The sequence below is a fragment of the Haliotis rufescens genome, unplaced genomic scaffold (genome assembly GCF_023055435.1).
Source record: "Haliotis rufescens isolate VD_foot unplaced genomic scaffold, xgHalRufe1.0.p SCAF_13, whole genome shotgun sequence".
Classification (NCBI taxonomy): domain Eukaryota; kingdom Metazoa; phylum Mollusca; class Gastropoda; order Lepetellida; family Haliotidae; genus Haliotis; species Haliotis rufescens.
In genome coordinates this window covers 37,781,916-37,805,079 of record NW_025963813.1, presented here as the reverse complement: position 1 = coordinate 37,805,079, position 23,164 = coordinate 37,781,916, and the positions used below count along the sequence as shown (strand labels likewise).

The window sequence follows — 23,164 nt, the reverse complement described above, 5'->3', positions numbered from 1 at the left end:
CGTATTGTATGTTTACAAGCAGTTTCATCCCGTAACATCCTGAACACCCGTATTTCGAGTTTTGCAAGCAGTTTCATCCCGTAACATCCTGTACACCCGTATTTTATGTTTACAAGCAGCTTCATCCCGTAACATCCCTTACACCCGTATTTCGAGTTTTGCAAGCAGTTTCATCCCGTAACATCCTGTACACCCGTATGTTGTGTTTACAAGCAGTTTCATCCCGTAACAACCTGCACAGCCGTTTTTTATGTTTACAAGCAGTTTCATCCCGTAACATCCCTTGCACCCGTATGTTGTGTTTACAAGCAGTTTCAAACCGTTACATCCTGTACATCCGTATTTTATGTTTACAAGCAGTTTCATCCCGTAACATCCTGTACAGCCGTATTTTATGTTTACAAGCAGTTTCAACCCGTAACATCCTGTGCTTTCCGTATTTTATGTTTACATGCAGTTTCATCCCGTAACATCCTGTACATGCATATTTTGTGTTTACAAGCAGTTTCATCCCGTAACATCCCATACACCCGTATGTTGTGTTTACAGCAGTTTCATCCCGTAACAACCTGCACAGCCGTATTTTATGTTTACAAGCAATTTCCATCCCGTAACATCCCATGCACCCGTATATTGTGTTTACAAGCAGTTTCAAACCGTAACATCCTGTACATGCGTATTTTATGTATACAAGCAGTTTCATCCCGTAACATCCTGTACAGCCGTATTTTATGTTTACAAGCATTATTAGGTCATTATTAGGAGCCGCTGCTTACATTTCAAGTAAACGTATGTGATAAGTGGCTCTGTTGGCCTGAAGAACAATAAAGGATGGTCATTATCTTTATAATGTGTTCCCAATACGGTCATTATTAGGAGCCGCTGCCTACATTTCAAGTAAATGTATGTGATAAGTGGCTATGTTGGCCTGAAGAACAATAAAGGATGGTCATTATCTTTGTAATGTGTTCCCAAAACGGTCATTATTAGGAGGCGCTGCCTACATTTCAAGTAAACGTATGTGATAAGTGGCTATGTTGGCCTGAAGAACAATAAAGGATGGTCATTATCTTTGTAATGTGTTCCCAATACGGTCATTATTAGGAGGCGCTGCTTACATTTCAAGTAAACGTATGTGATAAGTGGCTATGTTGGCCTGAAGAACAATAAAGGATGGTCATTATCTTTGTAATGTGTTCCCAATACGGTCATTATTAGGAGCCGCTGCTTACATTTCAAGTAAACGTATGTGAAAAGTGGCTATGTTGGCCTGAAGAACAATAAAGGATGGTCATTATCTTTGTAATGTGTTCCCAAAACGGTCATTATTAGGAGGCGCTGCTTACATTTCAAGTAAACGTATGTGATAAGTGGCTATGTTAGCCTGAAGAACAATAAAGGATGGTTATTATCTTTGTAATGTGTTCCCAATACGGTCATTATTAGGAGCCGCTGCTTACATTTCAAGTAAACGTATGTGATAAGTGGCTATGTTGGCCTGAAGAACAATAAAGGATGGTCATTATCTTTGTAATGTGTTCCCAAAACGGTCATTATTAGGAGGCGCTGCTTACATTTCAAGTAAACGTATGTGATAAGTGGCTATGTTAGCCTGAAGAACAATAAAGGATGGTCATTATCTTTGTAATGTGTTCCCAATACGGTCATTATTATCATACAACTATTACTAGAAACTGATCTATCTTACTTTCGGAAAGTTTAAGTTATTTCCGAGTATCCCCTGCTTTTTATAAAGAGTATAATTTAGTACATTCAGTTTTAATGACAGTGCAGGCAAAACGTAGACTGTCTACAGCTATAGCCCCATAGGTTACTGCGGCCTATGGAAATAATGATAATCACATGGCCTTCTTCGGGTATACTATTCTAAAAATGTATATTTCAGCCATAAGACAATTTGAATCATTAAATAAGGACGACCTAGATAATAACAAACAAACACGTGTTAACAAAGAATACTCTCGAGCATCCTATAAGCTCGTGTTTGGCATTTACTGCGGGCATCACTGCCAGCAAACCGGCGATCGATTGATGGATTATAGCTGGCGTTGATGCTACCTGTACTTTAATGCTTGATTTTAATAGTGTAATGTTTTCCACAGTCAACAAAAAGTGCAGGAGAAATAAGATGGGAAGGCGTTGATGCTGCCTGTACTTTAGTGCTTGATTTTAATAGTGTAATGTTTTCCACAGTCAACAAAAAGTGCAGCAGAAATAGGATGGGAAGTCGTTGACAACATGTTCTGCACTTTAGTGCTTGATTTTAAGGGTGAAATGTTTTCCAGAGTCAACTAAAAATTCAGCAGAAATAAGATGGGAAGACGTTGACAACACTTATTCTGTTCTAAGCTGGCCTGCATGAAAGCTTTGCGAGATTTGGAATCTACAAAACAGTTATTTCATAGAGGTGTTTAGATGAGGTGAGGTGATGAGGGGTTTAACGCCGCGTTCAAGATTATTGCATTTATATAGCGACGTGCATGCACGTGTGTGCGTGCGTGCGTGCGTGCGTGGCTGCTTGTGCTCGTTCTGACTAATGGTGATTTTATACTGCTAGCACACTGAGTGAGTGAGTGAGTATGGTTTTACGCCGCTTTTAGCAATATTCCAGCAATATCACGGCGGGGAACACCAGAAATGGGCTTCACACATTGTACCCATGTCGGGAATCGAACCCGGGTCTTCGGCGTGACGAGCGAACGCTTTAACCACTAGGCTACCCGACCGCCCCGCTAGCACACTGAGAAACCATACCGCAGATGAACATGAGCATGAACACTCAGACACAGTATACTGACTCTGAGCCAACCAATCCTTGTTTTAGCCCATTTATGCAGAGCGCCAGGCAGGGTAACAACACGTACCATCTTTTAATGTCTTTTGCTTTGACAAGGCCGGGGTTCGAACCCCTACTTCGCTTTCGAATTGTCACGCTTGCATCCCAAGTACCAAGTTGTTCAACTCCCCATTGTTCTCGGTGCCTTAGGTCTGGTACCTCACAATCTGTTGGGAGAGTATCCGGGTTTGCTGCCAGGAATACAGCCTTTCTGACAATCTGGGCAATGCAGAAGTATGCAGTTGTTGGAGAGTCTTCACATTCTCCGAAACTTCCTAAGTGCGTTTCACTAGGCAGCGCTTCCTGTCTGGGCTGCGTGTAGAGGGGGCAAGGATGCTGAGCTGATGATGAGCCTACCCAGCCTGGCTGTGCCAGAATCACCCAAACCCTCTTTGCTGCATTTTATATTTTAATCTGTAAATAATGATAATAATAACGACGAAGCACAATCGGAACTTTGTTGTTATAATGAATATGATGGATTGCTTAAGTCAGCTTTACCGCAAGATTAAAAACAAACGATGAAAAAATATTATCACCAATGAATGCACACTGGGTGATCATTAGTCTAACGTCAATCAGAAGTTCAATCCAATGAGACAAGCACGCCATCAGTGTAAAAGTGATCAGCAGCCAATCGGGGAAACATGTTAATTATGTAACCATTCTAACCCTGCTGGCAAGGAGCCTGGGTGTGTCCTGGGGACGATACTTGATGCCCGTGATTCACAGGACTTGTAAAGAACATTGCAGGTAGCAGGAGTGACGTTCAGTCGACGAACCAGCAGAAACTACCCGCAGAGAAGATGGCCGGATACTGGACAGTGTGGGCAGCTGCTTTGTACATCGGTATGGCCACTGGTCAGACAATAACTATGACACAATGTAATACTAAGTATGAATTTAGCCGTTCCAATAGCTACTTCCAGGATAAGAAGATCGAGAAAACCATAAGACGACGTGGCAATGCGAATAGTCTGATGGAGTGTTTGTTGTTCTGCAACCGGTTCAGTGTCAATAACTTCTTCTACAACCAGGCCACCCAGGACTGTATCTGCCCCCTGGGTTACCCTAGGGAAGAGACAGCCGCACCTGGTTATATGTATTACAGCACACCAGGTGAGAATTCCAGATATTTCACCTTATATCCAAATTTACGTGATAACAGTGTTGACAGGTAGCATTCTGACGTTCAATACAAATGAACATTTGACTCGGTTCGTTTATTCTGTTATTCTTATGCTGTTTGTATTGCTAATTTAAAAACAGAAGTGCGTTGGTCCAATATTTACTTCTGAGTTAAGCTCATGTTTAGACTCACATATGGATTACCCAGAAATTCAATTCTAGCAGGATTCCCTTGGCATCGCACTTGAGATATGAAGACTCAAGGACAACGTGTGTCAAGGAACAGAGGTAGACATAATGTTTTTATGTCGTTGTAGTAGGGAGGTCTGGACGTTAGAGACACACGTGGCAATCTAAGACAGTATCGACAGCTGAAGTCAGCATCAGTTTAGAGGCCTTCTGATACGCAGATAATACAAACAATTCATGAAAGGATACATATTGATACTGAATTAAGCTATAGTATTTCCTATTGTTGCGGCGACGTATAATCCGCCCGCTCTTGTAGATGACCTGGGCCCTTCTCTCTGACTGACCATGTATAACATGGTATAACATAACTTGGGGCAAGGTCACTGACCCACTTACATGTACATACGTAAAATCCGGCGACGTAAAGGGGTGTTAACTGACATTCATAGATAGTGCCGGAGATTATTGAAGTATTCAACTGATTTGCACTATAACAATATGAATATCGATGATTGATGTTGTTACGAGCCTAAGGGAGATAACTGTCATTTATCTTTAACTTTAGTCTGGTTGTCCGTTGTCTATATTTTATTTTAAAATAAATATTTTCTCTGTCTTTTTTCCGATGATGTTCTGGACTGGATGATAATTTTTTTTTTATTGCAGTTACAGGTAGTTGAACACATGTCATTGATAGAATGAGTGAGTGAGTGAGTGGGTATGGGTTTACACCGCTTTTAGCACTATTCAGACACATATGTGGGGATTAGAATCCGGGACCTACGGTGTGACGAATGAATGCTTTAACCACCAGGCTACCCCACCGCTCCTTTTGATAGAATTAGGCGAGAGTTGTGGTATAAAAGTAATACGAATCGCACCTTCAACGAAATGATCCCTATAGATATCGTGATCCCCTCATGGTGCCCGCCCGTCATTACCGCTTCTTGTTCTCACTTAAACCTCATGATGCTTGCCCGTCATTACTGCCCCTTCTTCTCACTTAACCCTCATGGTGCCTGGCCGCCATTACTGCCCCTTGTTCTCACATTACCCACATGGTGCCTGGCCGTCATTACTGCCCCTTCTTCTCACTTAACCCTCATGGTGCCTGGCCGCCATTACTGCCCCTTGTTCTCACATTACCCACATGGTGCCTGGCTGTCATTACCGCCCCTTGTTCTCACATTACCCACATGGTGCCTGGCCGTCATTACTGCCCCTTCTTCTCACTTAACCCTCATGGTGCCTGGCCGCCATTACTGCCCCTTGTTCTCACATTACCCACATGGTGCCTGGCCGCCATTACTGCCCCTTGTTCTCACATTACCCACATGGTGCCTGGCCGTCATTACTGCCCCTTCTTCTCACTTAACCCTCATGGTGCCTGGCCGCCATTACTGCCCCTTGTTCTCACATTACCCACATGGTGCCTGGCCGTCATTACTGCCCCTTCTTCTCACTTAACCCTCATGGTGCCTGGCCGCCATTACTGCCCCTTGTTCTCACATTACCCACATGGTGCCTGGCCGTCATTACCGCCCCTTCTTCTCACTTAACCCTCATGGTAATTCCCTGTTATTTCTGCCCCTTGTTCTCACTTAACCCTCATGGTGCCTGGCCGTCATTACCGCCCCTTCTTCTCAATTAACCCTCATGGTGCCTGGCTGTCATTACTGCCCGTGGTTCTCACTTATCCCTCATGGTGCCTGGCTGTCATTACTGCCCCTTATTCTCATTTAACACTCATGGTGCCTGGCCGTCATTACCGCCCCTTGTTCTCACTTAACCCTCATGGTGCCTGGCCGTCATCTCTGCCCCTTGTTCTCACTTAACCCTTATCGTGCTTCCCGTCATTACTTCCCTTTGTTCTCACTTAACCCTCATGGTGACGCGCCGTCATTTCTGCCCCTTGTTCTCACTTAATCCGCATGGTGCCTGGCTGTCATTACTGCCCCTTGTTCGCACTTTACCCTCATGATGCCTTGTCGTCATTACTGCCCCTTGTTCTCACTTAACCCTTATAGTGCCTGGCAGTCATTACTGCCCCTTGTTCTCATTTAACCCCTATGGTGCCTGGCCGTCATTACTGCCCCTTGTTCTCACTTAACCCTCATGGTGCCTGGATGTCATTACCGCCCCTTTTTCTCTCTTAACCCTCATGATACCTTGCCGTCATTACTGCCCTTGTTCTCACTTAACCCTCATGATGCCTGGCCGTCATTACTGCCCCTTGTTCTCACTTAACCCTCATGGTGAATGGCTCTCATTACTGCCCCTTCTTCTCACTTATTACTCACGTTGCCTGACCGTCATTACCGCCCCTTGTTCTCACTTAACCCTCATGGTGGATGGCTGTCATTACTGCCCCTTCTTCTCACTTAACCCTCATGGTGAATGGACGTCATTACTGCCCCTTGTTCTCACTTAACACTCATTGTGTCTGACCGTCATTACTGCGTCTTGTTCTCACTTAACCCTCATGGTGCCTGGATGTCATTACTGCCCCTTCTTCTCACTTAACCCTCATGATGCCTTGCCGTCATTACTGCCCCTTGTTCTCACTTAACCCTCATGGTGCCTGGCTGTCATTACTGCCCCTTGTTCTCACTCAACCCTCATGATGCCTGGCTGTCATTACTGCCCCTTGTTGTCACTTAACCCTCATGGTGCTTAGCCGTCATGAAAACCCCTTGTTCTCACTTAACCATCATGGTGCCTGGCCGTCATTACTGCCCCTTGTTCTCACTTAACCCTCATGGTGCCTGGCTGTCATGTCGTCCCTTGTTCTCACTTAACCCTCATGGTTCTTGGCCGTCATGTCTGCCCCTTGTTCTCAATTAACCCTCATGGTGCCTCGCCGTCTTTTCTGCCCTTGTTCTCCTTTAACCCCCATGGTGCCTGGCTGTCATTACCGCCCCTTGTTCTCACTTAACCCTCATGGTGCCTGGATGTCATTACCGCCCCTTGTTCTCCCTTAACCCTCATGATACCTTGCCGTCATTACTGCCCTTGTTCTCATTTAACCCTCAAGTTGCCTGGTTGTCATTACTGCCCCTTTTTCTCACTTAACCCTCATGATGCCTTGCCGTCATTACTGCCCCTTGTTCTCACTTAACCTTCATGGTGCCTGGCTGTCATTACTGCCTCTTGTTCTCACTTAACCTACAAGGTGCCTGGCCGTCATTACCACCCTTTGTTCTCACTTAACCCTCATGGTGGTTCCCAGTCATTACCGCCCCTTGTTCTCACTTAACCCTCATGGTGCCTGGCCGTCATATCTGCCCCTTGTTCTCACTAAACCCTCATGGTGCCTGGTCGTAATTACTGTCCCTTGTTCTCACTTAACACTCATGGTGCCTGGTCTTAATTACTGTCCCTTGTTCTCACTTAACCATCATGGTGCCTCGCGTCATCTCTGCCCCTTGTTCTCCCTTAACCATCATGGTGCCTGGCCGTCATTACTGCCCCTTGTTCTCACTTAACCCCCAAGTTGCCTCGCCGTCATTTCTGACACTTTTTCTCAATTAACCCTCATGGTGCTTGCCCGTCATTCCGCCCCTTGTTCTCACTTAACCCTCATGGTGCCTGGCCGTCATATCTGCCCCTTGTTCTCACTAAACCCTCATGGTGCCTGGTCGTAATTACTGTCCCTTGTTCTCACTTAACACTCATGGTGCCTGGTCTTAATTACTGTCCCTTGTTCTCACTTAACCCTCATGGTGCCTGGTCGTAATTACTGTCCCTTGTTCTCACTTAACCCTCATGGTGCCCGATCGTAATTACTGTTCCTTGTTCTCACTTAACCCTCATGGTGCCTGGCCGTCATCTCTGCCCCTTATTCTCACTTAACCATCATGGTGCCTGGCCGTCATTACTGCCCCTTGTTCTCACTTAACCCTCATGGTGCCTGGCCGTCATGTCTGCCCCTTGTTCTCACTTAACCCTCATGGTTCTTGGCCGTCATGTCTGTCCCTTGTTCTCAATTAACCCTCATGGTGCCTCGCCGTCTTTTCTGCCCCTTGTTCTCCTTTAACCCCCATGGTGCCTGGCTGTCATTACCGCCCCTTGTTCTCACTTAACCCTCATGGTGCCTGGATGTCATTACCGCCCCTTTTTCTCTCTTAACCCTCATGATACCTTGCCGTCATTACTGCCCTTGTTCTCACTTAACCCTCAAGTTGCCTGGTTGTCATTACTGCCCCTTTTTCTCACTTAACCCTCATGATGCCTTGCCGTCATTACTGCCCCTTGTTCTCACTTAACCTTCATGGTGCCTGGCCGTCATTACCACCCTTTGTTCTCACTTAACCCTCATGGTGGTTCCCAGTCATTACCGCCCCTTGTTCTCACTTAACCCTCATGGTGCCTGGCCGTCATATCTGCCCCTTGTTCTCACTAAACCCTCATGGTGCCTGGTCGTAATTACTGTCCCTTGTTCTCACTTAACACTCATGGTGCCTGGTCTTAATTACTGTCCCTTGTTCTCACTTAACCATCATGGTGCCTGGTCGTAATTACTGTCCCTTGTTCTCACTTAACCCTCATGGTGCCTGGTCTTAATTACTGTCCCTTGTTCTCACTTAACCCTCATGGTGCCTGATCGTAATTACTGTTCCTTGTTCTCACTTAACCCTCATGTTGCCTGGCCGTCATCTCTGCCCCTTATTCTCACTTAACCATCATGGTGCCTGGCCGTCACTACTGCCCCTTGTTCTCACTTAACCCTCATGGTGCCTGGCCGTTATCTCTGCCCCTTCTTCTCACGTAACCCTCATGGTGCCTGGCCGTCATTACTGCCCTTGTTCTCACTTAACCATCATGGTGCCTCGCGTCATCTCTGCCCCTTGTTCTCCCTTAACCATCATGGTGCCTGGCCGTCATTACTGCCCCTTGTTCTCACTTAACCCCGAAGTTGCCTCGCCGTCATTTCTGACCCTTTTTCTCAATTAACCCTCATGGTGCTTGCCCGTCATTCCGCCCCTTGTTCTCACTCAACTCTCAAGGTGCCTGGACGTCATTACTCCCCCTCGTTCCCACTTAACCCTCAAGGTGCCTGGACGTCATTACTGCCCCTCGTTCTCAATTAACCCTCATGGTGCTTCGCCGTCATTTCTGACCCTTTTTCTCAATCAACCCTCATGGTGCTTGCCCGTCATTCCGCCCCTTGTTCTCATTTAACTCTCAAGGTGCCTGGACGTCATTACTGCCCCTAGTTCCAACTTAATCCCTCAAGGTGCCTGGTAGTCATTACTGGCTCTTGTTCTCACTTAACCTACAAGGTGCCTGGCCGTCATTACCACCCTTTGTTCTCACTTAACCCTCATGGTGGTTCCCAGTCATTACCGCCCCTTGTTCTCACTTAACCCTCATGGTGCCTGGCCGTCATATCTGCCCCTTGTTCTCACTAAACCCTCATGGTGCCTGGTCGTAATTACTGTCCCTTGTTCTCACTTAACACTCATGGTGCCTGGTCTTAATTACTGTCCCTTGTTCTCACTTAACCATCATGGTGCCTCGCGTCATCTCTGCCCCTTGTTCTCCCTTAACCATCATGGTGCCTGGCCGTCATTACTGCCCCTTGTTCTCACTTAACCCCCAAGTTGCCTCGCCGTCATTTCTGACACTTTTTCTCAATTAACCCTCATGGTGCTTGCCCGTCATTCCGCCCCTTGTTCTCACTTAACCCTCATGGTGCCTGGCCGTCATATCTGCCCCTTGTTCTCACTAAACCCTCATGGTGCCTGGTCGTAATTACTGTCCCTTGTTCTCACTTAACACTCATGGTGCCTGGTCTTAATTACTGTCCCTTGTTCTCACTTAACCCTCATGGTGCCTGGTCGTAATTACTGTCCCTTGTTCTCACTTAACCCTCATGGTGCCCGATCGTAATTACTGTTCCTTGTTCTCACTTAACCCTCATGGTGCCTGGCCGTCATCTCTGCCCCTTATTCTCACTTAACCATCATGGTGCCTGGCCGTCATTACTGCCCCTTGTTCTCACTTAACCCTCATGGTGCCTGGCCGTCATGTCTGCCCCTTGTTCTCACTTAACCCTCATGGTTCTTGGCCGTCATGTCTGTCCCTTGTTCTCAATTAACCCTCATGGTGCCTCGCCGTCTTTTCTGCCCCTTGTTCTCCTTTAACCCCCATGGTGCCTGGCTGTCATTACCGCCCCTTGTTCTCACTTAACCCTCATGGTGCCTGGATGTCATTACCGCCCCTTTTTCTCTCTTAACCCTCATGATACCTTGCCGTCATTACTGCCCTTGTTCTCACTTAACCCTCAAGTTGCCTGGTTGTCATTACTGCCCCTTTTTCTCACTTAACCCTCATGATGCCTTGCCGTCATTACTGCCCCTTGTTCTCACTTAACCTTCAAGGTGCCTGGCCGTCATTACCACCCTTTGTTCTCACTTAACCCTCATGGTGGTTCCCAGTCATTACCGCCCCTTGTTCTCACTTAACCCTCATGGTGCCTGGCCGTCATATCTGCCCCTTGTTCTCACTAAACCCTCATGGTGCCTGGTCGTAATTACTGTCCCTTGTTCTCACTTAACACTCATGGTGCCTGGTCTTAATTACTGTCCCTTGTTCTCACTTAACCATCATGGTGCCTGGTCGTAATTACTGTCCCTTGTTCTCACTTAACCCTCATGGTGCCTGGTCTTAATTACTGTCCCTTGTTCTCACTTAACCCTCATGGTGCCTGATCGTAATTACTGTTCCTTGTTCTCACTTAACCCTCATGTTGCCTGGCCGTCATCTCTGCCCCTTATTCTCACTTAACCATCATGGTGCCTGGCCGTCACTACTGCCCCTTGTTCTCACTTAACCCTCATGGTGCCTGGCCGTTATCTCTGCCCCTTCTTCTCACGTAACCCTCATGGTGCCTGGCCGTCATTACTGCCCTTGTTCTCACTTAACCATCATGGTGCCTCGCGTCATCTCTGCCCCTTGTTCTCCCTTAACCATCATGGTGCCTGGCCGTCATTACTGCCCCTTGTTCTCACTTAACCCCGAAGTTGCCTCGCCGTCATTTCTGACCCTTTTTCTCAATTAACCCTCATGGTGCTTGCCCGTCATTCCGCCCCTTGTTCTCACTCAACTCTCAAGGTGCCTGGACGTCATTACTCCCCCTCGTTCCCACTTAACCCTCAAGGTGCCTGGACGTCATTACTGCCCCTCGTTCTCAATTAACCCTCATGGTGCTTCGCCGTCATTTCTGACCCTTTTTCTCAATCAACCCTCATGGTGCTTGCCCGTCATTCCGCCCCTTGTTCTCATTTAACTCTCAAGGTGCCTGGACGTCATTACTGCCCCTAGTTCCAACTTAATCCCTCAAGGTGCCTGGTAGTCATTACTGGCTCTTGTTCTCACTTAACCTACAAGGTGCCTGGCCGTCATTACCGACCTTTGTTCTCACTTAACCCTCATGGTGGTTCCCAGTCATTACCGCCCCTTGTTCTCACTTAACCCTCATGGTGCCTGGCCGTCATTTCTGCCCCTTGTTCTCATTTAACCCTCATGGTGCCTGTTCTTAATTACTGTCCCTTGTTCTCACTTAACCCTCATGGTGCCTGGTCGTAATTACTGTCCCTTGTTCTCACTTATACCTCATGGTGCTTGGCTGTCATTACTGCCCTTTGTTCTCACTTAACCCCCAAGTTGCCTCGCCGCCATTTCTGACCCTTGTTCTCACTTAACCCTCAAGGTGCTTTGCCGTCATTCCGCCCCTTGTTCTCACTTAACTCTCAAGGTTCCTGGACGTCATTACTGCCCTTTGTTCTCACTTAACCCTAATGGTGCCTGGACGTCATTACTGCCCCTTGTTATCACTTAGCCGTCATTGTGCCTGGCCGTCATTACTGACCCTTGTTCTCACTTAACCATCATGGTGCCTGGCTGTCATTACTTGCCCTTCTTGTCACTTAACCCCCATGGTGCCTGGCCGTCATGAAAACCACTTGTTCTCACTTAACCATCATGGTGGCTGGCCGTCACTACTGCCCCTTGTTCTCACTGAACCCTCATGGTGCCTGGCCGTCATGTCTGCCCCTTGTTCTCACTGAACCCTCATGGTGCCTCGCCGTCTTTTCTGCTCTTTGTTCTCCATTAACCCTCATGGTGCTTGCCCGTCATTACCGACCCTTGTTCTCACTTAACCCTCATGGGGCCTGGTCGTAATTACTGTCCGTTGTTCTCACTTAACCCACATGGTGCCTGGTCGTCATTACCGCCCCTTGTTCTCACTTAACCCTCATAGTGCCTTACAGTCATTACTGCCCCTTGTTCTCACTTATCACTCTCGGTCCCTGGCCGTCATTACCGCCCCTTGTTCTCACTTAACACTCATGGTGAATGGCTGTCTTTACTGCTCTTGTTCTCAGTTAACCCTCTTGGTTAATGGACGTCATTACTGCCCCTTGTTCTCACTTAATCCTCATGGTGCCTGGCCGTCATTACTGCCCCTTGTTCTCACTTAACCCTCATGGTGCCTGGCCGTCATTACTGCCTCTTGTTCTCACTTAATCCTCATGGTGACTGGCCGTCATTACTGCCCCTTGTTCTCATTTAACCCTCATGGTGCCTGGCTGTCATTACTGTCCCTTGTTCTCACTTAACCCTCAAGGTGCCTGGCCGTCATTTCTGCTCTTGTTTTCACTTAACCATCATGGTGCCTGGCCGTCATTACTGCCCCTTCGTTCTCACTTAACCCTCATGGTGCCTAGACGTCATTACTGCCCCTTGTTCTCACTTAACCCACATGGTGCCTGGTCGTCATTACCGCCCCTTGTTCTCACTTAACCCTCATAGTGCCTTACAGTCATTACTGCCCCTTGTTCTCACTTATCACTCTCGGTCCCTGGCCGTCATTACCGCCCCTTGTTCTCACTTAACACTCATGGTGAATGGCTGTCTTTACTGCTCTTGTTCTCACTTAACCCTCTTGGTGAATGGACGTCATTACTGCCCCTTGTTCTCACTTAATCCTCATGGTGCCTGGCCGTCATTACTGCCCCTTGTTCTCACTTAACCCTCATGGTGCCTGGCCGTCATAACTGCCTCTTGTTCTCACTTAATCCTCATGGTGACTGGCCGTCATTACTGCCCCTTGTTCTCATTTAACCCTCATGGTGCCTGGCTGTCATTACTGTCCCTTGTTCTCACTTAACCCTCAAGGTGCCTGGCCGTCATTTCTGCCCTTGTTTTCACTTAACCATCATGGTGCCTGGCCGTCATTACTGCCCCTTCGTTCTCACTTAACCCTCATGGTGCCTAGACGTCATTACTGCACCTTGTTCTCACTTAACCATCATGGTACCTGCCCGTCATTACTGCCCTTGTTCTCACTTAACCCTCATGGTGCCTGGCCGTCATTACCGCCCCTTGTTCTCACTTAACCCCCAAGGTGGCTGGCCGTCATTACTGCCTCTTGTTCTCATTTAACTCTCATGGTGCCTGGCCGCCATTATTGCCCCTTGTTCTCACTTAACCCTGAAGGTGCGTGGCTGTCATTACTGCCCTTCTTCTCATTTAACCCACATGGTGCCTGGCCGTCATAAAAACCCCTTCTTCTCACTTAACCCTCATGGTGCCTGGCCGTCATTACTGCCCCTTGTTCTCAGTTAAACCTCATGGTGCCTGGCTGTCATTACTGCCCCTTCTTCTCACTTAACCTTTATGGTGCCTGGCCGTCATTACTGCCCCTTGTTCTCACTTAACCCTCATGTTTCCTGGCCGTCATTACTGCCCCTCGTTCTTACTTAACCCTCACGGTGCCTGGCTGTCATTACTTCCCCTTGTTTGCACTTAATCTTCATGGTGCCTGGCCGTCATTACTGACCCTTGTTCTCACTTAACCCTCATGGTGCCTGGCCGTCAGTACTGCCCCTCTTTCTCACTTAACCCTCATGATGCCTGGCTGTCATTACTGCCCCTTCTTCTCACTTAACCATTATGGTGCCTGGCCGTCATTACTGCCCCTTGTTCTCACTAAACCCCCATGGTGCCTTGCCGCCATTACAGCCCCTTGTTCTCACTTAACCCTCATGGTGCCTGGCCGTCAGTATTGCCCCTTGTTCCGCTCAAAACCGCACTAAGATGACGTCGCGGTTTCAAAACCGTATACATTGCATCAAAAGTGTTACAACGTTCTTATTTCTTCACACAGTGTAACCAAATTGTATTATAACATTCAACTCTAGTTGATTGTCTTTCCAACATGGGTACAATGTGTGAAGCCCATTTCTGGTGTCCCCCGTCGTGATATTGCTGGAATATTGCTAAAAGCTGCGTAAAACCATACTCACTCACTCACTCACTTTCGAACAGCATCTAAAGTCAACAAATCCAAAGATCAATGCACTGCATAGCCATCGATAGAAGTGCTGGTATTCTCAGTTTCCTACTTTTTTTCATTCATCGCGATATGGAAGCACCCGAATGTAGCAAGTAAAATCAAACAAGCGCCCTTGTTTGATATCAAAATGTCCAATAATTCATATCATTGGAAAGTACATATCCTAACGGCGATAGACATATGATATTTATGTCGAAGTACGGATTCATTGAGAATTTTCAAAAGATTATGTTACAATACGAATGACAGTTTGGAATTAATTATATGTATCTTGATGGTCATTATAAAATGTAATAACTTACGTTTACACTTGTTATTACAAATAATTTATTTCAAAATACTTACTTATGTAATCAATTTATTAAGTAAAAGAATGTCACAAATTACGTCATAGGGTATACTGACGTATTTGTAAACTTTGTGCTGCAGGGTCCCGTTCCACAAAGCGATCGTAGCGCAGCGACAGTCATAAGTTTATGTTAAAGTACGGGAGTTACAATCATCTCAGCGTTAGGATAGCTTTGTGGAACGGACCCCTGAAGTCGAAAGGTAGACCGTTGTATGGTATTCAATTAATACATGTCAACTTTGAATGTGTTTGAAGTAATATTTCGTTTAACTCAATTGGGTGATGCTGTGCGTCGCGTAGATATCTGCCGCCTATTTACACACGACGGTAGCTTTTTGAAAGGTAATAGACGGCAAGTAATAAATAAAATACCTAACTAGCTGCCGTGCGATACCAATTTTATGAAACTCCTTTCATGGTTTTATAGCTTCATAGACGAACTTTCGCTCTGCAGATGCCAGAACAGTTTACTCGTTTCATAAAATTGGTATTACAAGGGAGCTCTTTAAGTATTCTATATAATATGTATGTGTCACGTCACAAACGTATATGAATGTGTCACGTCACAAACTGATATGTATGTGTCACGTCACAAACGAATATGAATGTGTCACGTTACAAACTGATATGTATGTGTCACGTCACAAGCGAATATGAATGTGTCACGTCACAAACTGATATATATGTGTCACGTCACAAACGAATATGAATGTACATGTGTCACGTCACAAACGGATATGTGTCACGTCACAAACGGAATTGGCAAAGCGAGAACAATACCGCTTCTCACGTGAAATAATAAATTAATAAAAATGTGGTCTAATTAACAAGCTTATTTTGAACCCTAGATTATTAATAATGATATTTTGACATTTATATACATGTGTCTATATCTTCTAAAACATGCTCCACGTTGAACTATTTGTAATTTGTAGTAACATCGCTCCTGTTTCTTTCACAGGTCTGATTCGAAAGTGGATGACAGAGGCGATCAACGCTTCTTCACAAGACATTGGGTACGTTTTTTTCATCCCCGCTAGATTAGTATCAGAACAACATGTCGGATTTATGAATTATGCCATTATTTAAAATATTCCGATCAGGGTTCCAACACGTTGATTCACCCATCTTATGACTTTGTGACGTCTGTATTGCGTCAACAATACTACTTGCCTTACGAAGTCAACAATACATCAAAGCGCGTGGAATCATTAAACATATAAATGTTTCGTACGTCTTATTATGAAATTGCTTATCTAATTGTATGGATACTAAAATCTGTCATTATCTCTAAATAAACGATAAAAGGAGCTTATTTGTCAGCGAGACCTCAAATTATAGGACCCAAAGTTCGTTCAACCCCAACATGGTGAAGGATATTGACAACACTGGCGACACAATAGTAGTTTTATTGTCACCATTCAATGGGATTAGTGTTTTACCTACCCACAAGATTTGGAAAAGAAGGAAAAAACCATGATTTTTATCAATGTTTTCACTGAAAATTAGAATAACAGTTAAATTAAACAAACTGCTTGCCAAATTCATAAAGTTTAACGACTTTAGAAAAATGTTACAGCAAATGTTGTCAAATTATGCATTTTTCCTTCAATTTATGCAATTTTGACTCCGTGAGAATTCACGCACACACTTGCAAACTTACTACCCAATGAAAAGTGTGTACAGATACCTTTTTTATGCAATAGAAAAGGTTTAAGGTATAAAGGAAAATGTGGGAACGAAAATCTTGTTTTTCACCCCTGGCCAAATGACTATGAAGAGAAAAGTGAAATGTGACCACTGAATGTTGATGTCTAATCACGTACAATCCACAAAGTCGATATATCACCAGAGCATGCGAGTTCTGCCCAGTGAAACGGTTTTATCACAGCTGATTGAACAATGTCAATTTTAGGACACAGGTTTCGTTCAAAAGAGACACCGTGAAGAAGGATACTGATGACACTGGCGGAACAATGACGGGAGATATTGTCGTGGCAACACGATGACATGCGACCGTTGTCAATGGCGGCACAGTGACGTGGAGATATTGTCACGGATCGCACAGTGACATGGGGATATTGTCGTTGGTGGCACAGTGACATGGAGATATTGTCGTGGGTGGCACAGTGACGTGAGGATATTGTCACGGGTCGCCCAGTGACATGGAGATATTTTCGTGGGTGGCACAGTGACATGGGGATATTGTCATGGGTGGCACAGTGACATGGAGATATTTTCGTGGGTGGCACAGTGACGTGGAGATATTGTCGTGGGTGGCACAGTGACGTGGGGATATTGTCGTGGGTGGCACAGTGACATGGATATATTGTCGTGGGTGGCACAGTGACGTGGGGATATTGTCGTGGGTGGCACAGTGACGTGGAGATATTGTCGTGGGTGGCACAGTGACATGGAGATATTGTCGTGGGTGGCACAGTGACGTGGAGATATTGTCGTGGGTGGCACAGTGACATGGGGATATTGTCGTGGGTGGCACAGTGACATGGAGATATTGTCGTGGGTGGCACAGTGACGTGGAGATATTGTCGTGGGTGATGCAGGGACGTGGAGATATTGTCGTGGGTAGCACAGTGACGTGGGGATATTGTCGTGGATGGCACAGTGACGTGGGGATATTGTCATGGGTGGCACAGTGACATGGAGATATTGTCGTGGGTGGCACAGTGACATGGAGATATTGTCGTGGGTGGCACAGTGACGTGGGGATATTGTCGATGGTTGCACAGTGACGTGGGGATATTGTCATGGGTGGCACAGTGACGTGGGGATATTGTCGTGGGTGACGCAGGGACCTGGAGATATTGTCGTGGGTGGCACAGTGACATGGAGATATTGTCCTGGGTGGCACAGTGACGTGGTGATATTGTCGTGGATGGCACAGTGACGTGGGAGATATTGTCGTGGGTGGCACAGTGACATGGAGATATTGTCGTGGGTGGCACAGGGACGTGGAGATATTGTCGTGGGTGGCACAGTGACATGGAGATATTGTCGTGGGTGGCACAGTGACGTGGAGATATTGTCGTGGGTGGCACAGTGACGTAGGGATATTGTCGTGGGTGATGCAGGGACGTGGAGATATTGTCGTGGGTGGCACAGTGACATGGGGATATTGTCGTGGGTGGCACAGTGACATGGAGATATTGTCGTGGGTGGCACAGTGACGTGGAGATATTGTCGTGGGTAGCACAGTGACGTGGGGATATTGTCGTGGGTGATGCAGGGACGTGGAGATATTGTCGTGGGTGGCACAGTGACGTGGGGATATTGTCGTGGGTGGCACAGTGACATAGGGATATTTTCGTGGGTGGCACAGTGACATGGAGATATTGTCGCTGGTGGCACAGTGACATGGTGATATTGTCGTGGGTGGCACAGTGACGTGGGGATATTGTCGTGGGTGGCAGTGACGTGGGGATATTGTCGTGGGTGATGCAGGGACGTGGAGATATTGTCGTGGGTGGCACAGTGACATGGAGATATTGTCGTGGGTGGCACAGTGACGTGGGGATATTGTCGTGGGTGGCACAGTGACGTGGGATATTGTCTCGGGTGGCACAGTGACGTGGGGATATTGTCGTGGGTGGCACAGTGACGTGGAAATATCGTAGTGGGTGGCACAGTGACATGGGGATATTGTCATGGGTCGCACAGTGACCTGGAGATATTGTCACGGGTCGCACAGTGACATGGAGATATTGTCACGGGTCGCACAGTGACATGGAGATATTGTCGTGGGTGGCACAGTGACGTGGGGATATTGTCGTGGGTTGCACAGTGACGTGGGTATATTGTCGTGGGTGATGCAGGGACGTGGAGATATTGTCGTGGGTGGCACAGTGACATGGAGATATTGTCGTGGGTGGCACAGTGACGTGGGGATATTGTCGTGGGTGGCACAGTGACGTGGGATATTGTCTCGGGTAGCACAGTGACGTGGAGATATTGTCGTGGGTGGCACAGTGACGTGGGGATATTGTCGTGGGTGGCACAGTGACGTGGAGATATTGTCGTGGGTGGCACAGTGAAATGGGATATTGTCATGGGTCGCACAGTGACCTGGAGATATTGTCACGGGTCGCACAGTGACATGGAGATATTGTCACGGGCCGCACAGTGACATGGAGATATTGTCGTGGGTGGCACAGTGACATGGGGATATTACCATGGGTCGCACAGTGACGTGGAGATATTTTCACGGGTCGCACAGTGACAAGGGGATATTGTCGTTGGTGGAACAGTGACATGGGGATATTGTCGTAGGTGATGCAGGGACGTGGAGATATGGTCACGGGTCGCACAGTGACATGGGGATATTGTAACGGGTCGCACAGTAACATGGGGATATTGTCGTGGGTGGCACAGTGACATGGAGATATTGTCGCTGGTGGCACAGTGACATGGGGATATTGTCATGGGTCGCACATTGACATGGAGATATTGTCACGGGTCGCCCAGTGACATGGGGATATTGTCACGGGTCGCACAGAGACATGGAGATATTGTCACGGGTCGCACAGTGTCATGCGGATATTGTCACGCTTTCCCCAGTGACGTGGGGGTATATTCACGTACTGCCCTGTCACGTTGGGTATTGTAACATGCTGCCCAGTGACGCGGGGCTATTGTCACGCTTTGCCCAGTGACGTGGGGGTTGTGTCACCTGCTGCCCAGTGACGTGGGGCTATTGTAACGTGCTGCCCAGTGACGTGGGGGTATTGTCACATGCTGCCCAGTGATGTGGGGCTATTGTAACGTGATGCCCAGTGACGTGGGGGTATTGTCACCTGCTGCCCAGTGACGTGGGGCTATTGTAACGTGCTGCCCAGTGACGTTTTGGTATTGTCACATGCTGCCCAGTGACGTGGGGGTATTGTCACCTGCTGCCCAGTGACGTGGGGCTATTGTAACGTGCTGCCCAGTGACGTAGGGGTATTGTCACATGCTGCCCAGTGATGTGGGGCTATTGTAACGTGATGCCCAGTGTCGTGGGGGTATTGTCACGTGCTGCCAAAAACAACATTTTATATATTGTCCAAACTGAAGGTGAATGTCAAGCGAAATGTGTTAAACTGTATTCGGGAAAGGTGCCACAGGTCATTGTACAAAGTACATATCACAAGGAATTACATTGGAGCACCGTAACAATATATGGTAACATAAGCATGATGGTCGTACACCTCGGCTTGGACACTCGCCCCTTGCAGACGTGTCCTTCCTAGCTCGCAACCCACGCTCTACCATGAGAGATATCGCCCTATCGCTACCTAGAGAGCTAGTTGCAATCCTGGAGCCCTTGCTGGCTTACAGGGTTGGGGACTACTCCCTCAGGACTTCATACAAGTCCAACTCATCCACCCTCTCCATCGACCTAGGCCAAAGGAAAAGGCTCCACCAATCACCCCCATGGAGATCCAGGAGAGCCTTCCCACCACCCCTCCGCCCCCGACATCTGCACTGGAACTCGCTCCTCTCGAATCCAGAGGGGAGGAGCCCTTTCGCACGCCGGTAGGGACTGGCCACGGGAGGAAAAAGAGAAAGAGGAAAAGCATCTTCTCCCCTGACTCTCCCCCCCTCCCATCACCTCCAACCTGCAAGACCACGAAAACGCAGACCGCCACAACACCAGGACCCTCCCTCAACACCAGCCAAGTCCAAACCGACCCGGTTCCGGAACAAGATGTTGAGGTAGACGTCCGTGCCCACCTTGCACAGCAGGCAGACCTAATCCTGGAGCAGCACAAGGTCCACCCTAACCCCTGCTACCAGAATGAGAGCGGCAAGATTTACCCCAGCAACCGCCAACGCCCACCCTTGGTGCTGGTGCAGTACTGGGGTGAAGAAAGGTTTGAGCACGAGATCCACAGCTACCAGGATCTCTCGGAGCTCCTGGTCGACTGTGAGCTCCCAGTCAGCCCGCTCTTCATTACCAACGCCGCCGCCCGCCTCACCACCGCACTGTTCCGAGCTCTTCCTCCAGGAGAGCTCGACCTAGCCAGGAGGCTCCTGGCTGTGAAGAAGCAGTAACCTCCTTCGCCACACCAGCTCGCGAGCCACGCCGTGCCTTCCAACGCTTGACCCCCTCCCCTCCCCTACCCCGTGTGCGAGATACGCTAAATGTAATTTATTACATGCGGAAAGCGCACGTTAAATTCCCGAACGAACGAACGAACGAACGATGGTCGTACATGACAGTCAAGATGCTTTATCGTTGTTTAAAATATATATTTAGCCACAGAGTTTATTACACGTGATCTTGATGATGTACATGGTCATATAAATGTATTGTGTGAAGGATTCTCAGAGTGAACAGAAATGACATATGCAAAAAAGAACGAAGTCTTCACTGTTCTATTCGTCTACCAAATTCAATGATAAGAGTGGGACTTGAGCACCGAAACTGACTTAAAGCGATGCGATATAAGCGATACTATCCTACACAAGATAAATACATTTCATATGTAACACATAAACCACACTATTGTAATCCAATTTTGGAAATGAGAATATGTTATTGCACCTTACTTGATTGGCATTACAGACTTGGCTTGTCAAAACTTATGATTAATTATGGACGGAATATATCAATTGAAAGAATACAAAGAATTTGTCCATTCTGTAACTCTGCTATAGAAGACGAAATACATTTTACCTTTGAATGTACTTATTATGCAGAACTACGTACTAAATATATACCAGAATGTTTCTTATCTAAGACGAGTAGAATAGCGTTTGTTTCTATTTTGTCATCGAATGATGCCGATGTAATGTTAACACTGTCTTTATTTGTAAAACATTGGATGGAACTACGAAATAACATGTTGAGTGGAAATTCAGAATTTTAATTACCTTACCTAGAAGTCCTCATGATTATCACCGATTGTTAAATGAATGTTAGATTTTTATAACTTTTGTTGTATCTCCCAATCTGTAAATTCTCACCCACTGTATTTATCTGATGGCCTTTGATACAATAAACGTCTTTGACTTTGACTGTGATTGTCAATATCAATTCATCTCTGACTAAAACCTACATTAGAAACCTATTATGTGGGTATCGCCATTATGAAAAGATGTGTTTTCTGCCAATGGTAAAACCTGGGAAGAGGTTTTACATTTTGACCAAAACCCTGGGGTGAGATTTTTGTAAATTTAGTAAAACCTCATCCCAGGGTCTTTGTAAAAAGGTAAGACCTCCGTACCAGGTCTCGCCACTGAAAAAAATACATTCCCGATACACACTGATTTCACAGGGTCTTACTTAAAGGCACATACCCGGACTTCTGCACAAAGACAACAGAAAACAACAGCCAGTAACATCCTTTAATGAAAGTTAAATGTAAAGTAGAGAGACCCTTTTTGGGATAGACCTTCCAGCCTTGGACTTTACATCGTCGCTGGTGCGTTTGTAGATGCGGACAGCACCACTCCGGTGCCCTAAAAAATATGTTATAGTTAATTACAACAAAGTATACAACCGTATGTTCTAAACATCTATAAAGCATTAAGCCACTTAAGAAAATATGGCTACATCAAAATACATTTTTATAGTAAAAATTAACCATTTCTATACGCTTGTTAAGGGCGTTTCATTTTATTCACAGATAATATTCGAAACAGTGATAATCATAAAATATTGGTAAAGGACTGTCCTATACATTGAACTAAACTTACCAGTTTGTTCGCAAATCTGCTGCTCGCTTACTTCCAGAAATAGGTCTCCGCCTTCCTCCTCGCTCGACATCTCGAACTCAACTGAGAAAGACAACCACGTGTTCTTACCGCATGTATCCCACGTGCACGGTTCGAGTTCTTTCTATGCGCTTATCCTGGCAATAGCGAGGTAGTAAATCCCCGTTATAGTGCCCTAAATGGGAGACAATTAAATTTACAGTAATTCTAAACGTTTAACGGTTTCTAAGCCGGATTAAACACTCCTCCTCGGTTTTGGTAGAGAATGTTAAACCTCTGAGTCGGGAAATCCCTCCTCCGGAGGTTTTACATTCTCTACCAAAACCTCTGAGTCGTGTTTTCTCCATTACATAGAACCTTGGGTAATTATCTCTTGATTGTCCAAAACATAGCCCAAACCCTATAGATGTAACACATTTGTTACATTTCATGATCAACATTTTATGCCCTTTTTCGCAATACAATACTGATAGAAATAGAACTTATATGTCAAGTACCACACAAACACATACAGATACACGAAGTACAGGTACACAGAGACTCGTGTATCCAGGTGAGC

The 23,164-nt window shown here is 46.5% G+C and overlaps 1 protein-coding gene and 1 long non-coding RNA gene across 2 annotated transcripts in view; one reads left to right on the top strand and one right to left on the bottom strand.

Moving 5' to 3' along the window:
- The first annotated feature begins 3,552 nt into the window (after positions 1-3,552).
- The window catches only part of LOC124123547, a 39,267-nt gene continuing 19,655 nt past the window's right edge, over positions 3,553-23,164 (top strand). The window contains exons 1-2 of the mRNA XM_046486736.2: positions 3,553-3,976; positions 15,851-15,905. Of these exons, the coding sequence (XP_046342692.2) occupies positions 3,664-3,976; positions 15,851-15,905 (368 nt within the window). The 5' untranslated portion in view covers positions 3,553-3,663. The remainder of the gene's footprint in view (positions 3,977-15,850; positions 15,906-23,164) is intronic.
- On the bottom strand, positions 22,223-22,852 carry LOC125378650. The gene is made up of 2 exons (XR_007220451.1): positions 22,588-22,852; positions 22,223-22,350 (listed from the first exon to the last, which is right to left on the bottom strand). It is a non-coding gene; the product is annotated as an uncharacterized LOC125378650 (long non-coding RNA).